Source organism: Copidosoma floridanum, unplaced genomic scaffold, assembly GCF_036245765.1.
Source record: "Copidosoma floridanum isolate Cflo_tuat_1 unplaced genomic scaffold, Cflo_Japanese_pri ptg000010l, whole genome shotgun sequence".
In the NCBI taxonomy this organism is placed as follows: domain Eukaryota; kingdom Metazoa; phylum Arthropoda; class Insecta; order Hymenoptera; family Encyrtidae; genus Copidosoma; species Copidosoma floridanum.
The window spans coordinates 310056-326524 of NW_028321887.1; the positions used below are offsets into that span (position 1 = coordinate 310056).

At 36.6% G+C, this 16469-nt stretch overlaps 1 protein-coding gene across 5 annotated transcripts in view; it reads left to right on the forward strand.

Moving 5' to 3' along the window:
• Gpat4 (Glycerol-3-phosphate acyltransferase 4) overlaps positions 1 to 16469 on the forward strand; it is a 310118-nt gene that overhangs the window by 190916 nt on the left and 102733 nt on the right. For 4 of the 5 annotated variants that reach the window (XM_089589923.1, XM_089589925.1, XM_089589924.1 and 1 more), the window contains 2 exons: positions 3768 to 4001; positions 8257 to 8372. In XM_089589923.1, the coding sequence (XP_089446049.1) occupies positions 3768 to 4001; positions 8257 to 8372 (350 nt within the window). The remainder of the gene's footprint in view (positions 1 to 3767; positions 4002 to 8256; positions 8373 to 16469) is intronic. The other variant, XM_089589926.1, reaches the window with a different exon arrangement.

Here is a 16469-nt window from a genome sequence, read left to right on the forward strand (position 1 = left end):
TTATTCATTTAATTAATTAACCAAACGGCCAGTAAGCGCACCGTGTTGTGTGGTGATTTGCATATGTGTTAATTTAATTATTATATGAATTAACAAAGTGGCCAGTAAGCGCGCTGGGTTAAATGGTGATTGGCGCATGTGCTATTCCATTTATTATATTAATTAACGAAGCAGCCACTAAGCGCCCCGGGTTGTGTGGTGATTTGCGCTTGTGTTATTTTATTCATAAGATTAATGAACCAAACGGCCAGTAAGTGCACCGTGTTGTGTGGTGATCGGCACATTTGTTATTTTATTTATTATATTAATTAACGAAGCAGCCAGTAAGCGCCTTGGGTTTTGTTGTGATGTGCGCTTGTGTTATTTTATTCATTTAATTAATTAACCAAACGGCCAGTAAGCGCACCGTGTTGTGTGGTGATTGGCACATTTGTTATTGTATTTATTATATTAATTAACGAAGCAGCCAGTAAGCGCTCCGGGTTGTGTGGTGATGTGCGCTTGTGTTATTTTATTTATTAAATTAATGAAATCAAACGGCCAGTACGCGCACCGTGTTGTGTGGTGATCGGCACATTTGTTATTTTATTTATTATATTAATTAACGAAGCAGCCAGTAAGCGCCTTGGGTTTTGTTGTGATGTGCGCTTGTGTTATTTTATTCATTTAATTAATTAACCAAACGGCCAGTAAGCGCACCGTGTTGTGTGGTGATTGGCACATTTGTTATTGTATTTATTATATTAATTAACGAAGCAGCCAGTAAGCGCTCCGGGTTGTGTGGTGATGTGCGCTTGTGTTATTTTATTTATTAAATTAATGAAATCAAACGGCCAGTACGCGCACCGTGTTGTGTTGTGATTGGCACATTTGTTATTTTATTCGTTATATTAATTAACAAAGTGGCCAGTAAGCGCTCCGGGTTAAATGGTGATTGGTTCATGTGTTATTTTATTTATTTAATTAATTAACAAAGTGACCAGTAAGCACTTTGGGTTGTGTGGTGATTGGCGCTTGTGTTATTTTACTTATTATATTGATTAACAAAGCGACTAGTAAGCGTTCCGGTTTGTGTGGTGATTGGTGCTTGTGTTATTTTATTTATTTAATTAGTGAACCAAACGGCCAGTCATTTCTCTGTGTTGTGTGGATATTAGTGGTTTTGTTATTTTATTTATTTAATTAATAAACTATTCGGCCAGTAAGTGCTTCGTGTTGTGTGGTGATTAGCGCTTTCGTTATTATTTAAATCAATTAATTTTTAAGTGGCCAGTAGGCGTTTAGCGTTTCTTGGTTAAATAGCGGTGGTTTATTGGGCTAAATAGCTTGGGGTTTATTTATACATTATGTTAGAAATTCTGTTGAGTTATGTGGGTTTTTGCGTGTTGCTTCATACAGCCAATTCGAATTTCGCGCTACTTGGATGCCACTTTTGGGAGCACTGTGCTGGAGTCGTGGTTGAAGTAATTAAAGAGTCACTGATTGAAATAATTAAAGATCTAACTGTCACAAACTCAAGTTATATAACATGAAATGTTCACGTGTGTGTCATTTGCTTTTGGGTCCATGTTGTATGGTAGGGGCTAAAAATAAAGGCTGCCTCTTATCTAGCAGATTAGAAGTGAAACTAGTATATTGCCTAGTTACGCTACTGTTTGACTATGCCTATCTCGTCCACGTAAGCCTTTACGGGTATCTTGCATTGAAGTTAGATCGACTCTGTAACACGGTTGTACGTTACATCTTTGGCCTCTGGCGCAATGTGGCCATGATGCTATATTATGCTAAGTTGGGTTGGCTGTGCCCCCAGTGAAAAACTCGAATATTTTTTGAGAGTGTTGAGTTGATGAAGTTTTTAGGCTGGACAGAAGTTATACTACAGATTATACTGCAAATTATTTGTTTTACGTTACGATTTATTGTATATCTTATCTTCTTTGTTCAACGTAAATCACAAATGATTATTACTTTTGATAATTTATGAATATTAATGTTTTAAATTATGTTTGCCATACGGGCTACATGTACTCGACATAATTAACTGTGTTTCAAGTCAAGTCTCACTTGTATCTTTAACTTATCCTCACTTTTTTTTCTTATCTGCTACACCTTTTGCTCGGTAGCCTCTTTTACACGCACTGCCTAAATTAAAGAAGATCGCGTATCCCTTTGTTCTTTTTCCTCCCATCGTTTCTGCAGGTCTCTTTTTTGCCGCTGCGTAGGCCAACTTGATAGGTCCCTACCTTATATGCTGATTTCTCTTATTTGTATTTTCTGACGTAGCATTTACAACATTTCTGATTCACTCTTTAGATTCATTCGACCCTTTGGTACGTTGAGTATCATCTTATTTTCTCTCTAGGGGTTGCTACTACAAAAGAGTACAGAAAAAAGGTTACATATTTTCATTAGTATAATCATCTAGCTTCAGAGCAGGAGCATTAACTGTAGCCTGTGGCATGGCAACAAATTTAAGAAGCAAATGTTTTCACGCTACATGATAAAGTAAAAGACGTATTACTGTTATCATACAATTATAAATAAATATTGTAATGATAGATGTTTACTTCAAAGAAAGAAACTAAACATAACTAAGTTGATGTTATGACCTGTTCTCAAAAAAAAAGATAGTAACGAGCAGGGCAAATTTAATAAAAGAAGCATAAATAGATGCAAATATAGAAGATAGATAGAACTTTTTTTTTTTTAGTTCTTATTAATGTTAATTGTTTCATACTATTTATAAAATACTATTCATAAGATTTATAAGTGTATATATTAATAATAGTTATGGCTCAGTATACACAGTGTTATATTAGTGTCAGTTGACCAGTTGACCAGTGAATTTTACTAATTGTAAATTAATTAATGCATGTGCAATAAAGTATCGACGACGGAAAAGTTTTTATGTTGTCAGCAGCTCTAATTACGCCTTTATTACCGAGATAATGATCTCCAATTCTGTATCAGGGGCATATTTTGCATAATGACTTTTTTCCCATGATAATATGTGCAGTAATCTTTGGCATAAACAAGTGAAATTTGAAATTAAAGACACCTAATCCAGTATTTTTTTAATAATTATTGTGATTTTAATTTGCCATTAAACAAACTAGTATCTTTCTATATAATTAGACAGTAACTTTACAAAAAAAAAAAAAATAAAATAAAGAAATCTGATGAAACAAACTCGAAACTTTTGAACTTTAATCACCACAGCAGGGGTCTGATTCAGTACTCCGATGTACGCAATTGAGTTCGAATATTATCGTTACTTAACGTGCGAGATGTAGCGGAGTTATAAATTTTGGTGTACATTGTTTGTAACATGATGAGCAATCTTGAACGGTATTTAGTATATGGAAGCTCTGAATCAGACCCAAGGTGTTCAATCATAATATGCGATGCATCAATATATTGAAGTAACATGGTGTCCACCTAATCTCGACATGGGGGTTTGGCCACCTTTTCAGCTTCCTTTTCAGACACCTGGCCTCGACACTTGTTACTCTGATGCCAAATCGTAAGTCCATTAATTATCCAATAAGACGTAAAACAGTTAAAGAATATGTATGCAATCATCATAAAAAATTAAGTGAATTGCAAAAGATTGAAGCAATAAAGGATTCCATTACATGGGATATATCCTTGGATAAAATTAATATTGAATGTTACACGAAAAGGATTGGTAAATCTGATACTACTTAAATACATTTCTTATTTTTTTTTTTATTTTTTTTTTTTTTTTTTTTTTTTTTTTTTTTCAGGTAATGTGGCTGACTTTTTGCACGGCCATAGTTGGTTACGTGCCCGAGGGCGCGTTCAAGCGCTGGCTAAATCAACGCGTTCTGATAATGTGCTTCGCCTTGCTGTCCAGTGCACTGTCGAGCGTCATTATTTATCACAACTCCGAGAACAGGCCGAAGAGTGGCATCTGTGTGGCCAATCACACCTCGCCTATCGACGTTCTTGTCCTTATGTGTGACAATTGCTATTCACTGGTACGGTTTTAGAGAAAGAGGGAGGGAAAGAGCCATTAAAGTAAACGGCCAAGTTGAACGAACACTTTGATGAAAAACGCATTGAAAAGACGTTTATCGCTGTATTTGTCAGAAAAAAAATAATTAGGGTTTCTATACGTATCAACTATCGAAACTTATTAAAATCATACTCAAATTATAATTTAACCAGTGAGAAAAAATTATTTATACAGTTCATTCCATTTTTCTAAAAACGTCAGCTCTGCTTTGGAAACGACGAGCGTGTGACTTACCAACTTTATGTTTGTAAATAATGTAATGTGATGGATCAAATAGCTAAAAAAAGTATCAAACGAATTATTAGATCATAGAGTATCAATATTCATTCATAAATTAATGAATGTATGAATTATAATTATTAAATCAGTGTGTTTATTAAATTGGTTCATAATTTTCACTTACGTCCCAGTATACAGAACAGTATGTTTTGATGTCCCTTAGCAATCTCAGTCTGGCCCAGTTTAGTGAACGCGTTTGACCAGTACTCGCACAGACGATTTTCGTGTCTTAAATTCAATAGTAATAGTATCACTGCACTTTAATATCGAGTTTTTTGGTAAAAATTGTATACATTTTGGGTACGTTTGCAAATGAAGTGTTATAAGAAATCCTTACCTATAACTTTGCCTGTTTACTCAACAGTCGTAAGCTTGAAACATGAAAGCGCGCGGAAAAAGTGCGAAAAGTATGCATACTTTTACGCATAAATTTGATATTCATGCATAAAGGTATGCATATATTTCCTATATTTTCCGTGATTATTAAAAGAAAAACAACAGCGCCTCAGAAAAAGATTTTAAGTGTCAAAACTAACAACAATCAAAAGAAAAAAATACGGTCATATAATTTAACATCAAATAAAGTTAAATCTGCTGTTGAAGCTTTTAAACAATGGAGACTCTTTTAGACAAGTTTCAAAAACATTTTGTATGAACGTCTGATGCTTAGATGAAAAAGGCTCTGGATGAAAGAGAAAAGAAAAAAACAGCAGCAGAAAATTCTAAAAGGAAAAAACAGCTTATGAATCAAAAGAAGAATCTTGATGCTAAGCAACAACGACTTTTGAAAGAGCATAAGCAATTTTTATCTGCTAAGAAAAAAGAAATTGATGGTGCCATACGTATCTTATCAACTGAAAAAATTATGAGTTTAATAAGTTTTACGATGTTTATGACTCCAACAACAGCGAGCAAGACAAAATTCATCAAATAATAAAACCAATGGCTATTGCTGTTGTATATAATTTTTTATTGACTGTGTGCCCTCGTTGGGTACTGACGTTTTTTGAATCTTCGAACAAAATAATCTTTTTGACTTGAAAAGGCTCCTACCCAAAGAGGAGAGAAACGTCGTCAGGGGATATAATAAAAAATTATATACAACAGCAATAGCCATTGGTTTTATTATTTGATGAATTTAATAAGTTTTGAAAATAAATGATAACAGTTGCCTTTGTATTGTTTTTTCGTGAAACTTTTCACTTATTCTGTGATTTTGTACTTACGATGAATGTATATAAACTTTTTAAAATTATAATTGCATTATTATAATCTGTAATATAATTATAAGTATGTAATTACGTAAAAAACTACTCATAAAAAGGCGTTCGTTAAACTGAGACGTGAGATTGGAACACCTCAAAATCCCAAGTTACTGTTCGTTCAATCGGAACATTCTAACCTTGCCCTCTTTTAAGACAATATTAAAAGTTCTCGGTAATATTTTGACAGTATAAAATTTTATTTTTATCATGGATACATATGAAGAACTAATAAATTTTTTTTTTTTGAATAGTATGCTTTTACTCCTCGTGATAAATTTTAATGTGAAATTTACTCAAAACAGTGTTCGTTAAATTGGGCCGTTTACCTTACCGCTACTTGTACATATTTGTTGTCTTTAAGATTTGTTTGATTAGGAGCATTTGAGAGTCTCAAAAAGATCATCATTTCATGCGTATTGATGTGACTAATTTTTGTAGCTAAAAATTTTTTAGATTGTATGCTCTCCACTTTCAATTTCTTCTTAAAAACTGGATGGTCTAGAGTCTTATTTCAGGGAATAAAATGGCAAAAATTTTAACATTATCATCAATTTATACGTAAAATTTTATTTAAGTCCTTGTGAATAATTAATTTTCCTTAAATACATATTTAAAGTTATGTTCTATGTTATTTTGCATAAAAAAGGAATTTCTAATGAAAACGGTACATTGACAACGTTATCGTCAAGAACACTAAGTTATAAAAGTAAAGTTTTTCTTCTAATCTCTCATAATGTTATCTTCTAAGAACGTTATTGTTGGCTCAGTGCAAAGAACAGTCAAATCCGGAATACTAGCAACAAAGAGCCAAGTTAAATTTTTTTTTCTTCCAATTCTAAGTTAGCTACGGTACTATGCCTAGTACGTGTACTATGCACGACTACTGCAAACTTCGAGGGCAATGCTTCGGTTACTTTCTGTTAGTTGAATTGTCCGAAAATTTGTTAGGATTACTAAAAAAACTACAAGATCGTATTGATTTTGCGATTAATAATACTGTTAGTTAGTGAGCAAACGTCTTTAACTCCATAACGCAAGGTGTTTTAGATTTCCGGTTTTTCAAAAATAAACAATATTAGTTATTTATTATAATACAACCACTTAACGCAGTAAGCTTAATTCTTTTCGTTTTTTACTGATAACATTTTTAATTATTATTTAGTAAGTCTTTGACACATAACGTAAGAAGCTACAAAATTTAATTGTTTGTAAATGGAACTGTTAACTACTTAGCAAATATCATTTCAATTATTAGTTATTCAAGTGAATATTACCTACTAACGCAAAGGGGTTCATAGATTGTTTTGATAAACATTTGTAATTACTTTTATAATTGAAAGCTTCATTTATTAAAAAAACAAAAGGTCTGAACTATCCTGCGTCATAAAGTAAGAAGTGCTTATTTGATAATCGCTAGTATTATTTATAAAAAAACACTTATAAGTGACTCACATCGTACGGTTAAAATGGCTTGCAGTATGAGTGGTATGATTCTTTATACAATTTTGTTACAAGTGAAAGCGACATGACATTGTCGCCTCTCTTGCACTCTTTATAAATCGTCAAGCGATTTCATTAAGTGATTAAGCATCCAGCAAATACTAATCTTAAAGCTTGTAGATGAAACGTAAATAAGTATTCACAGTACGCGGAAACAAGTTTTGAAGGTATCAAATTTCGTGTCGCGAACTTAAAATCAAAAGAAAAACAAGCAGCTAAATTCATACAAAACATTACGTCTTGCATATGTAAGGCACGACAAACTCGTGCATTACCAGAGCAAAATGTATCATTTATATTATACAGTAATTATACAATTAATTTCAAATAAAATTAAAACGTTACTATCTTCATAACAGTTACTCAAACATTGTAAGACGGTTTTCGTTATTTCCTGTGTTAAAACAGCTTTGTAGACAAAAGTAACAAACACAATGAAGTATATTCTACACGACTCGTATTAAGCATTTTATCCACAAGATAAATGCAAAATAGTTATTTGCTATAAAACGACTTTTTGCTATTTAAAATCAATTTTTGTTGTCAATCAATTAATCAAAGTGTTACGTTAACAACATGGATGAAAGTGGTCAACACAAAAAATTGATTTTCGAACAATTTAAAATTTTTGTATGTAATATTTTGTCTACAAATGTTATAAAAAAAAAGTCCTAAATTTTAACTTGGCTCTTTCTTGCTCCTTGGAGTGGTATTGCGTAAAACTATACTCTCTTTTATATATATATAATTTAATTGCCTACATAACTAACTATAGTTTTTTAATTATTTTAATAAAAATTTCAAATAACTCATGCACAACCATTTTCCGTGATTACTGGGACCTTTTTTTGATACGGTACCAATCGCATGAATCGCCTTAATCAAACAAATATTGTATTGTGATGTTTTCTCTTTTTTCTTTCTGTACGTCCTTTTTGAGCTTTATATCTTATCCCTTCCTAAGCTGTAGACGCTAACTACAGTCCTTGTAATGACTTACTAATTTATTCATCCCCTTTTTTGACCAACATATCTCATTTATCAGCTACGTTCATGTTTATATTTTTTCGTTGTAATATATTTTATAATCATTATGTTCACATTAAAGCATAATATATGTATACACCTACACTTGTCAAAACAGTTGAATAATTTGAATTAAAAATTTAACAGATTGGGCAGAGACATGGCGGCTTCTTGGGTATTTTGCAAAGGGCCCTCGCTCGGGCGTCTCCGCATATTTGGTTCGAGCGCTCAGAAGTAAAAGACCGAGAAGCAGTAACAAAAAGGTGATATTTTACTTCATTTAATATTCCCCGTACATAAGTAAAGCTACAGCACATATATAATCTACGTTCACTTACGATGCCAGAAGACTCATATCTGGACGGTCCGTTCAAAGTATGTATTCTGGTGGCTATTCAGTCCATCTAAAGCACTTGTACTAGTCCTAGAAGTGGCTGGAAAAAATACAAAGTATCCATTACAAGGACAAAATCCATCTTGGATGATTATATTTGCACTGCAGCAGAGGTACTGAGAGCCCAATTAGTTTATTACTAATACATATTTCAACCATAAACATGGGTCATTTATTCTTTATTTTACCCTTAAAATTTAGATATATTAATAGATAAAGACCTGTGAAGAGGATACAAAAGCTCATAAAAAAAAATTCATATGGTATATTAATACCTAACATATAAATGAAAACAGTGGACAAACCGTTCTTTTATGATTAAAACATGATTATGTTAACTATCGTCAAATCGGTCTCTCAGAGTAATGATTTGTTACAAGCTCCAAATATACATCAATTTGTAGAGTGTGCCACAATCAATAGTGCAGTGTTAATGGCGTTAAAATATGCCAGGACATTTAATGCTAACACTAAAACCCCATTTTATTACGTATTTACACATGTTATGTAAAAAAACGCTATACAGCCATACTGTTCAGTTCGGGTGCGGAAAAATTTTTAAATAAAACACATAATTGCTCTCAGTTATACCAAGTTTAACCTAGCAAAATATTTTTTACCTTTAATAACACTTAACACTCTACAATTTGCCGTATAGTTGACGTTGGTTTGGTCTGCATAACATATACTTTCTGCTATTATGAGAAATTTACAATAGAAATTTTCTTTCACCCACTTGGCCAAATTAAATCTCGGCGACTATAGCACACGTTGCTCACTAGTTTTAATACCATCACCCAAGACGGGTTTTATCCCACAGATACTCTGCATATTTTGCAGCTACTTATAGAAACATATCTTTCGGCAGTCATTTACTGTACATGCATTGTCCATAAACTACGCGTACAAAAATTTGTATTAGAGGTAGATACTAAAAAAACGAGTAACGTATCCCTCTTTATATTGGACAGAGGGAGAGAGAGAGAAAAAGAGAAAATGTGTGTGTGTGTGTGTTTGTAGCTAATAAAATTTCTTTATATATTAATATTGTTGTAGTGGTTTTCGTAATAGACTCCCTCCTCACCCCCACAGCTACCCCCATCCCTTTCTACGCCTTCCACAGTACCTACACCCTTTTGAATGTCCCATCCCTGTGGTATCTCCTTTATCTCTAACAAAATAAAGCAAAATTAATATAAATAATTATTAAATTAAATAAAATGGGATATTATGTTATTTGAAGCATTACCGAGAAAATCTGCTTTATTAAAATACCGCAGAAACAGTTGAAAACTTTTAAGAATAGCCCAAGATAACTCATTAATTATTACGTCATTTATTAGTGTTAATTTGATGAAATGAGAAAATTTCAGTAGCAATATAATAGTTAAATAGTTCAATGAAACTATTCAATATTAAATCTAAAATGTTTCGAGAAGCAATACTTACAACTAAACAAAGGAAATCTCTTGTGCAACCTCACTGAAGTAAAGAATCGGAATCGATTGTGTAAAGTTCACAACTATATTAATAAAATAAACTGTGTAATGAAAGTTCTGAAAATATAAGCAATCTGTTAAATTCTAAATTAATTTATGTGTCATCCTCTTTTTGACATGAGATCTTTAAGTATCGGAAATAGTTTATGCTCTGTATCAAAGGGTTCAGCCATAAATTTTGGCTAAATTTCTTATCTTTTAATAGTATGATAATTATACTTGTCACAAAAAGGGATTGCAGAGCATTTTTTTTATTTTTTTATTAGTATTATCTACATCTTTTCATCTTCGATATGGATTCAAGTGACCAGAAGAACTATCGAATCCTACACTTACTAGTAACTCTAAGTAACGTTAATTCCTATTTTCGTTACCAAAAACTATAGATTCGCCAAGCCGCTAAGTAGTTTTCTGCAGCTTTGACTGTAACGGTAGCTAGAAGGTAGACACAATTTAATTTTATTCTCAATATCAAAATATGATAGGGTTATTGGGCAGTTTCAGGATTGAAAATCATTAACTAATACAATCCATAAACTCTTACTATAATTATTATTTAAGAAAAAAATCTGGAACTGTTTTTCTGTTATATGGTACGATTTCACAATACGTTATTTCACCTAATTAAATGTTCTCAAAAGTTGCTTTATTTAATTTGGTGGCTAATGTAATAACATTATTATACTTATTTTTCATAATCTCGAGAGATCGACAATAGGTACTTGTTCTTTCTAAATTTAGAAAGATTTTCTTCCGTCCGGCATTGATACTCATCTTTTTTTTTTTTCTGAAGTCGGCCAACATTTTATTTGTTTGATTAGTACGTTTCGACCATCTTTTTTTCATTCTAAATAAATAAACAACCATCTTTCATATCAAAAATATCCTTAAGGTATTAAGTGTAACTTAAAAAACTTTTTCATTTATTAGTTTACAAATTTTTTTCAAATAATTAAGAACATTTTGAGTTTTTTTTAATTTAATTAAATTAATTTAGTTGAATCTTCTACACACACATACATACGCGTGCGTGCGCGTACACACAGACGCGTACACACATATGTATGTATGAATGTATGTATGCATGAAATGTGATGTAAAAAACACCAAATCAAAATTTACCACTGGACTGGAACTTAACATTGTCACAAAAACAAATTAAACAAAATTATAGATGTTAAATTTAAAAAGAGAGTGGATGAGAACAAAGACTACTACTTAACTACTATAAAACTATTTATTATTCTTTTATCCAAACAATTTAATTTCATCAACGACACAGACATGCGCACACAAATTTACACAATTGCACACAATTTTTATAATTTTGATTTAAGAAATGAATTTCTACAAATTTTGAGCATTATAATGTGCGATAAAAATAATAAAAAGTGTTGAACGTTCATCTACTTGAATTTTTTATTTTAGCTCAGTACAGTCGTTAAAAACATTGACCTATTAAAAAATTTTATTTAACAACAACATTGTTTCATTTATGCCTATTTTGACTGAACTATTTATAGTATTTACTTAAACCATTTTTATAAACAAATTTAAGATTGTATACTATAAACATGACAACTACAAACTTATGATTGTTAAAAAAAAGTTAAAAGCTTAAATGTACAACCTGAAAAGCAGTTCCAAATCTATGTATAATATTTGACTTCAAAAAATATTTTTAAAATTTGTACGATGAATACTGCATTCAACCTTATTTATTTTAATTTTAAGGGAAACGTCAATAAATATGCGCAGTTTAAAAACCAACGATTGTAAAATTCAACTAGAATTATTGCAATGTACGTCAACGATGGCGCTTATGTGGCGAATCCTATTTTTTCTACTGAGGGCACACCAGCCTCTCAAAAACGCCCGAGGTAGGAAAATAAAATTTTTTTATAATAACCAAGTAGATGACCACAGTTGAGATTACAAGATACGTAGATGTAATAGTACATTACATCATTTTATATAAATTTTACATCTGTTTCTGAAAACAATGCCGAATAGGCTCTGCATTGCTGTATTACTCTGCATGTATATGCTATCGTCATTGGCATATTAAAATCCGCTCAGATTATATTATGATATCAATACTTCCACAGCAACGGAAACCTAATTCAACGTGGCTTCCAAACCATCGGACCACTGTTTAAAATATACATATGAGCCAGTACATAGTTTTTACACCATATAAGTTTTATGAACTAAAACACTGCTAGGGTAGTATCAGTTTTGGTATGTGGTTAATAATTTAGTTTTAATTTTTTTAAATAGCTCTTTTTATATTTTATTACAGTGAAAACCTTTAATGTTATTTAAATCACATAAACATTTGAGTAATAAATCTTTTAACAACTATATCTTTATTGGGTAGTAACAATTTTTATGCTTAAGTACGCTTATTTTACCTTGATTTCGTATGTTATGTACATTTTCAGTTCCTTTTTGTACTAACAAAGATGTTTGCTTATTATTTTTTTAAAGATTTTCGCTGATGTCATACGTTGCATACAAAATCAAGCTAAGAGGAAGAAGGAAACATATGTGAAAGTACATATATTTAGTATGCAATCTATTAAGTTCAATAACTATTTATGGTTTTATATAGCTTTTTAAAACATCAACGTTACACAAAGTAAATATGCTGCAATATCATATTTCTTACATCCTTGAAAATTTTTCATTTAAAACTCATGTTTTTTAATTATTTAGAAAAAAAATTTCAAGAATTTTTTATAATTAGACATCCACATAAAGCAAATATTAAGGTAGTCGTTTCCCAATATATAGGTCAATCTTATATTACTTTTTTTTTTTTTTTTGTGGAGATAGGGAAAATGCATTGAGGCACACCGCAGGGGCAGCGGTAGTGTGGGACTCAGTGGATTTTTTTTATTAGACCACCCATACCCGAAAGGGTTAAAACCAGGGCAGCAGCCCTCTCTGTTACCAGAGAGAACTGCTACTTGCTCGGAACGGCCGGAAGTCGCCACTCTCCCTCAGTCCCACCCGCGGAGACTGCCCTGACATTGAGTGACAAGTCTAAAAATGGTGTTCATGAGTAATGTATGTATATTTTGGTACACTACAGTCATCTCAGCGAGACGAGCAGCAATGTATAGTCCCACGGCCGCGCAGACAACCCAACAAAACGAGCTGGCGTAAGGCACTTAGGTGCCGCCATATACCCTCCTCAGTGGTAGTAAGCCTAGATTAGTCGGCCCACCACGTCTTTTTTGTTTATGAGGCGTACAGCCATATCAGATGTGGTTACCCAGACTTACCTGGGCCTCATCGTCCGGCTTCACCCGCCGCCAGGCGCCCGGGAAAGGACGCACCACTCGCAACTCGGAACAATCCGTCAGTATCCCTGTGTTTGTTTAGTGAGAGTGTGATGCATGTATCTGAGAAGAATGTTATAACTGCCGCTTACTTCTATACATGACGAGTGCTAGTTTTTGTTGGCCCGCATCAAGCATCGGAGCGCCACCCACGGCGGCAGCAGAAAGCGAAAAACAAGGAGCGCCTGGTATGGAGAAACCAGCAAAAACCCCACTTAGAAGTAGTAGTAGTAGTAGCAGTGGCAGCAGCAGCAGCAGCAGCAGCACCACCACCACCGCCACCACCACCACCACCACCACCCAGTGTTAGCCGATTGACCGGACCTGGTTAAGAATCCGGCCTCCCGTCTTGCAGTCAGCAGGAGCCAAAGACAGCTCGGGTCACTTCGGCACGCAGCCTAGGTATCGCCTTACTGCCCAGGATCTCCCTTTGACCGCTCACGGGTCGCACCGCACGGCAAACACGGCGAGCCTTCTACCCTCGGCTAGGGACTATTTTTTAGGAGTTCCCAGAAATAGCAAACTAGGTGACAAGGTATTGTGAGAGTGTAGGGTGTGGTTCTCCTGCTTCATGCCAGCTCTGGCCCACGATTCGAGGCGAATGCAACCACCACATCGTTTACACCGGCCGAGCGAAAGAGTACCAGCTGGTATGCACTAATAGTGCCCTCCATATAGTCCGTCAATGGCCAGATTCCTTAGTTAAAAAGATCGCCACATCTTTTTTGTTTTCGGACGTCCGACTTTATCAGCGGTAGAGATACCCGGGCCTCCCCAGTCACCGCATCGAGTCTCACCACCCACTCCCGCCCGACACAGTGCCACAGGCGGCAGCAAGCCTCCGCACGCAAACCAAAGCGTCCATGCTGCAAGAGTATGTCAGTGTCGATAAATGTTAGTGTTTAAAGGATTTTGTGAGAGGATGGAGGAGTTAAGATGTGTGTAAGAGAGGAGGTATGCCGTTAGTTTAAAGCCCCCTCACCCGACCAAGGCTGCAAGAAGCACGGTCTTCGACAAGGTAACGCATACCATAGTAGTAGTAGTAGTAGTAGTAGTAGTAGTTTTTTTTTTTTTTTTTTTTGTGGAGGGAGGGGAAATGCATTGAGGCACACCGCAGAGACAGCGGTAGTGTGGGACTCGGTGGATTTTTTTTATTAGACCACCCATACCCACTAAAACCCCCCCCCATGCCGCGTGGCTTTTGATCCACCCTGGAACCGCGTTAGAATTACTTCAGGGTGGAGCCACCAAGGAGACCATCACGTCTCGCAGCATTAGCGAGCAAGCTCGCCACCGGTTGCTAGAGGTGCCAATCCTCTCGAGTCCTGAAAAGGACTCGGGGTCCCTGAAGACCGGCACCCGTTTTCTAGCGCTTACTTAATGCTTTCCCTCGCCGATCAGTATAGATACACAGCTTGGGTCCACATTTACCTACTCAGGGGGCCCCCGCTTCCTGCACGGCGGCCCTCTCCTCTTCTTTTTTCTGCCGGAGGACAGACCCAACGAAGCCATCCACCGCCGACCACCCCTCTTCGCTGCTGAGCATCTTGGAGATGATGTTTTCGGGGGCGGGTGCCACGCCGATCTTGTCCACCAGCCGCTGGCGTTCACGGTGCCATCTCTCACACACGAAAAACGTATGTTCGACGGTATCATCCAACGCAGGGCAGTAAGAACATCTAGGAGATGCCTTCACCGCCATGCGGTGGAGATAGGCATCGAACTGACCATGCCCGGAGAGGAACTGGGTGAGGTGGTAGTTTACCTCTCCATGCCCTCTCTCCACCCATGGCCGCAGGTCCGGAATCAGGCGGTGCGTCCATCTACCCACCACAGCCCGATCCCACTCCTGTTGCCACGTCGTCAACGTTTCCTCCCGCCTGTCGCTATCGCTTTCGTCGCCGGAGCCCAGGAATTTCCTTCGCCGCTCCCGCGCAAGCAACACGACGGGTATCGTTCGTGCTATCACCATAGCGGCAGCGGAGGAGACCGTGCGGTAGGCACACGCGATTCTTAAGGATCCGATGCGCTGCACCGAAGTTAGGCGCTCTCGGAGATCCTTCCTCGCGAGTGCGTCCGCCCACACCTCCGCACCGTACAGCAGGATCGAGTTGGAGACCGACGCAAGGAGCCGTCTTTTGGCTTCCCGCGGGCCCCCAACGTTCGGCATTAACCGCGAAAGCGCCCCAGAGACCCCAGCGGCTTTATCGGCTGCTCTTCTGATGTGCTCCCCGAAGGTGAGTCGTGAATCGATCCACACTCCGAGGTAGCGCACCACCGGGCTCGCGCAGATTACCTCACCCGCAACGCTCAGGCGAAAGTCACCCCCGAACCACCTCTGCCTGGTGAGGACGATCATCTCTGTTTTTCCTACAGCTAGTTCAAAACCGTGATCCCGGAGCCACTCCGACACTATCGCGACCGCCCACCGTATTTTGCGCTCGGCCTCCTCTCGCGATCTCGCTGTGACGTGCAATGCTATGTCGTCAGCAAAGCCCGTCAGCTTGATCCCCGGAGGCATTTCAAGGCGCAAAAGTTCGTCGTAGACCAGGTTCCAGAGATCAGGGCCAAGGGCAGACCCCTGAGCGACTCCCGACGTCAGACGCCTCTCTTTTGGTCCATCCTTCGTGTCGTACCGGAGTACTCGATCCTGGAGGTAACTGTCCAGGATCTTTCTCAGGTAGTCCGGTACATTCTGGCGCTTCAGGGCCCTCATTATGTCGGACCATTTCGCTGAGTTAAAGGCATTCTTCACGTCAAGAGTCGCCAGGACACAGACGCTCCTCGTCTTATGAGAGGGTTTCCATGCCTCCTCGACCGACCCGAGGACCTCGGCCACAGCCATAACCGTCGATCGCCCCTTACGGAACCCATACTGATTTTTTGAGAGGTTGACTTCTCCTCTCAGGCGAGTTCTGATCAGCCTCTCTAGCATTTTTCCAGCATTGTTTAACATACCTAAGGGTCGGAATGACGACGGGACCAGGGGAGGTGGTTTTCCCTTGTCCAGAAGAACGAGCCTTTGGATCTTCCAACGCCTGCTGAACAGTCCAACGCGCAGGCACGCATTGAACATGTCCAACAAAACGTGTGGCTTTTCCGCAGCTATTATCTTGAGGA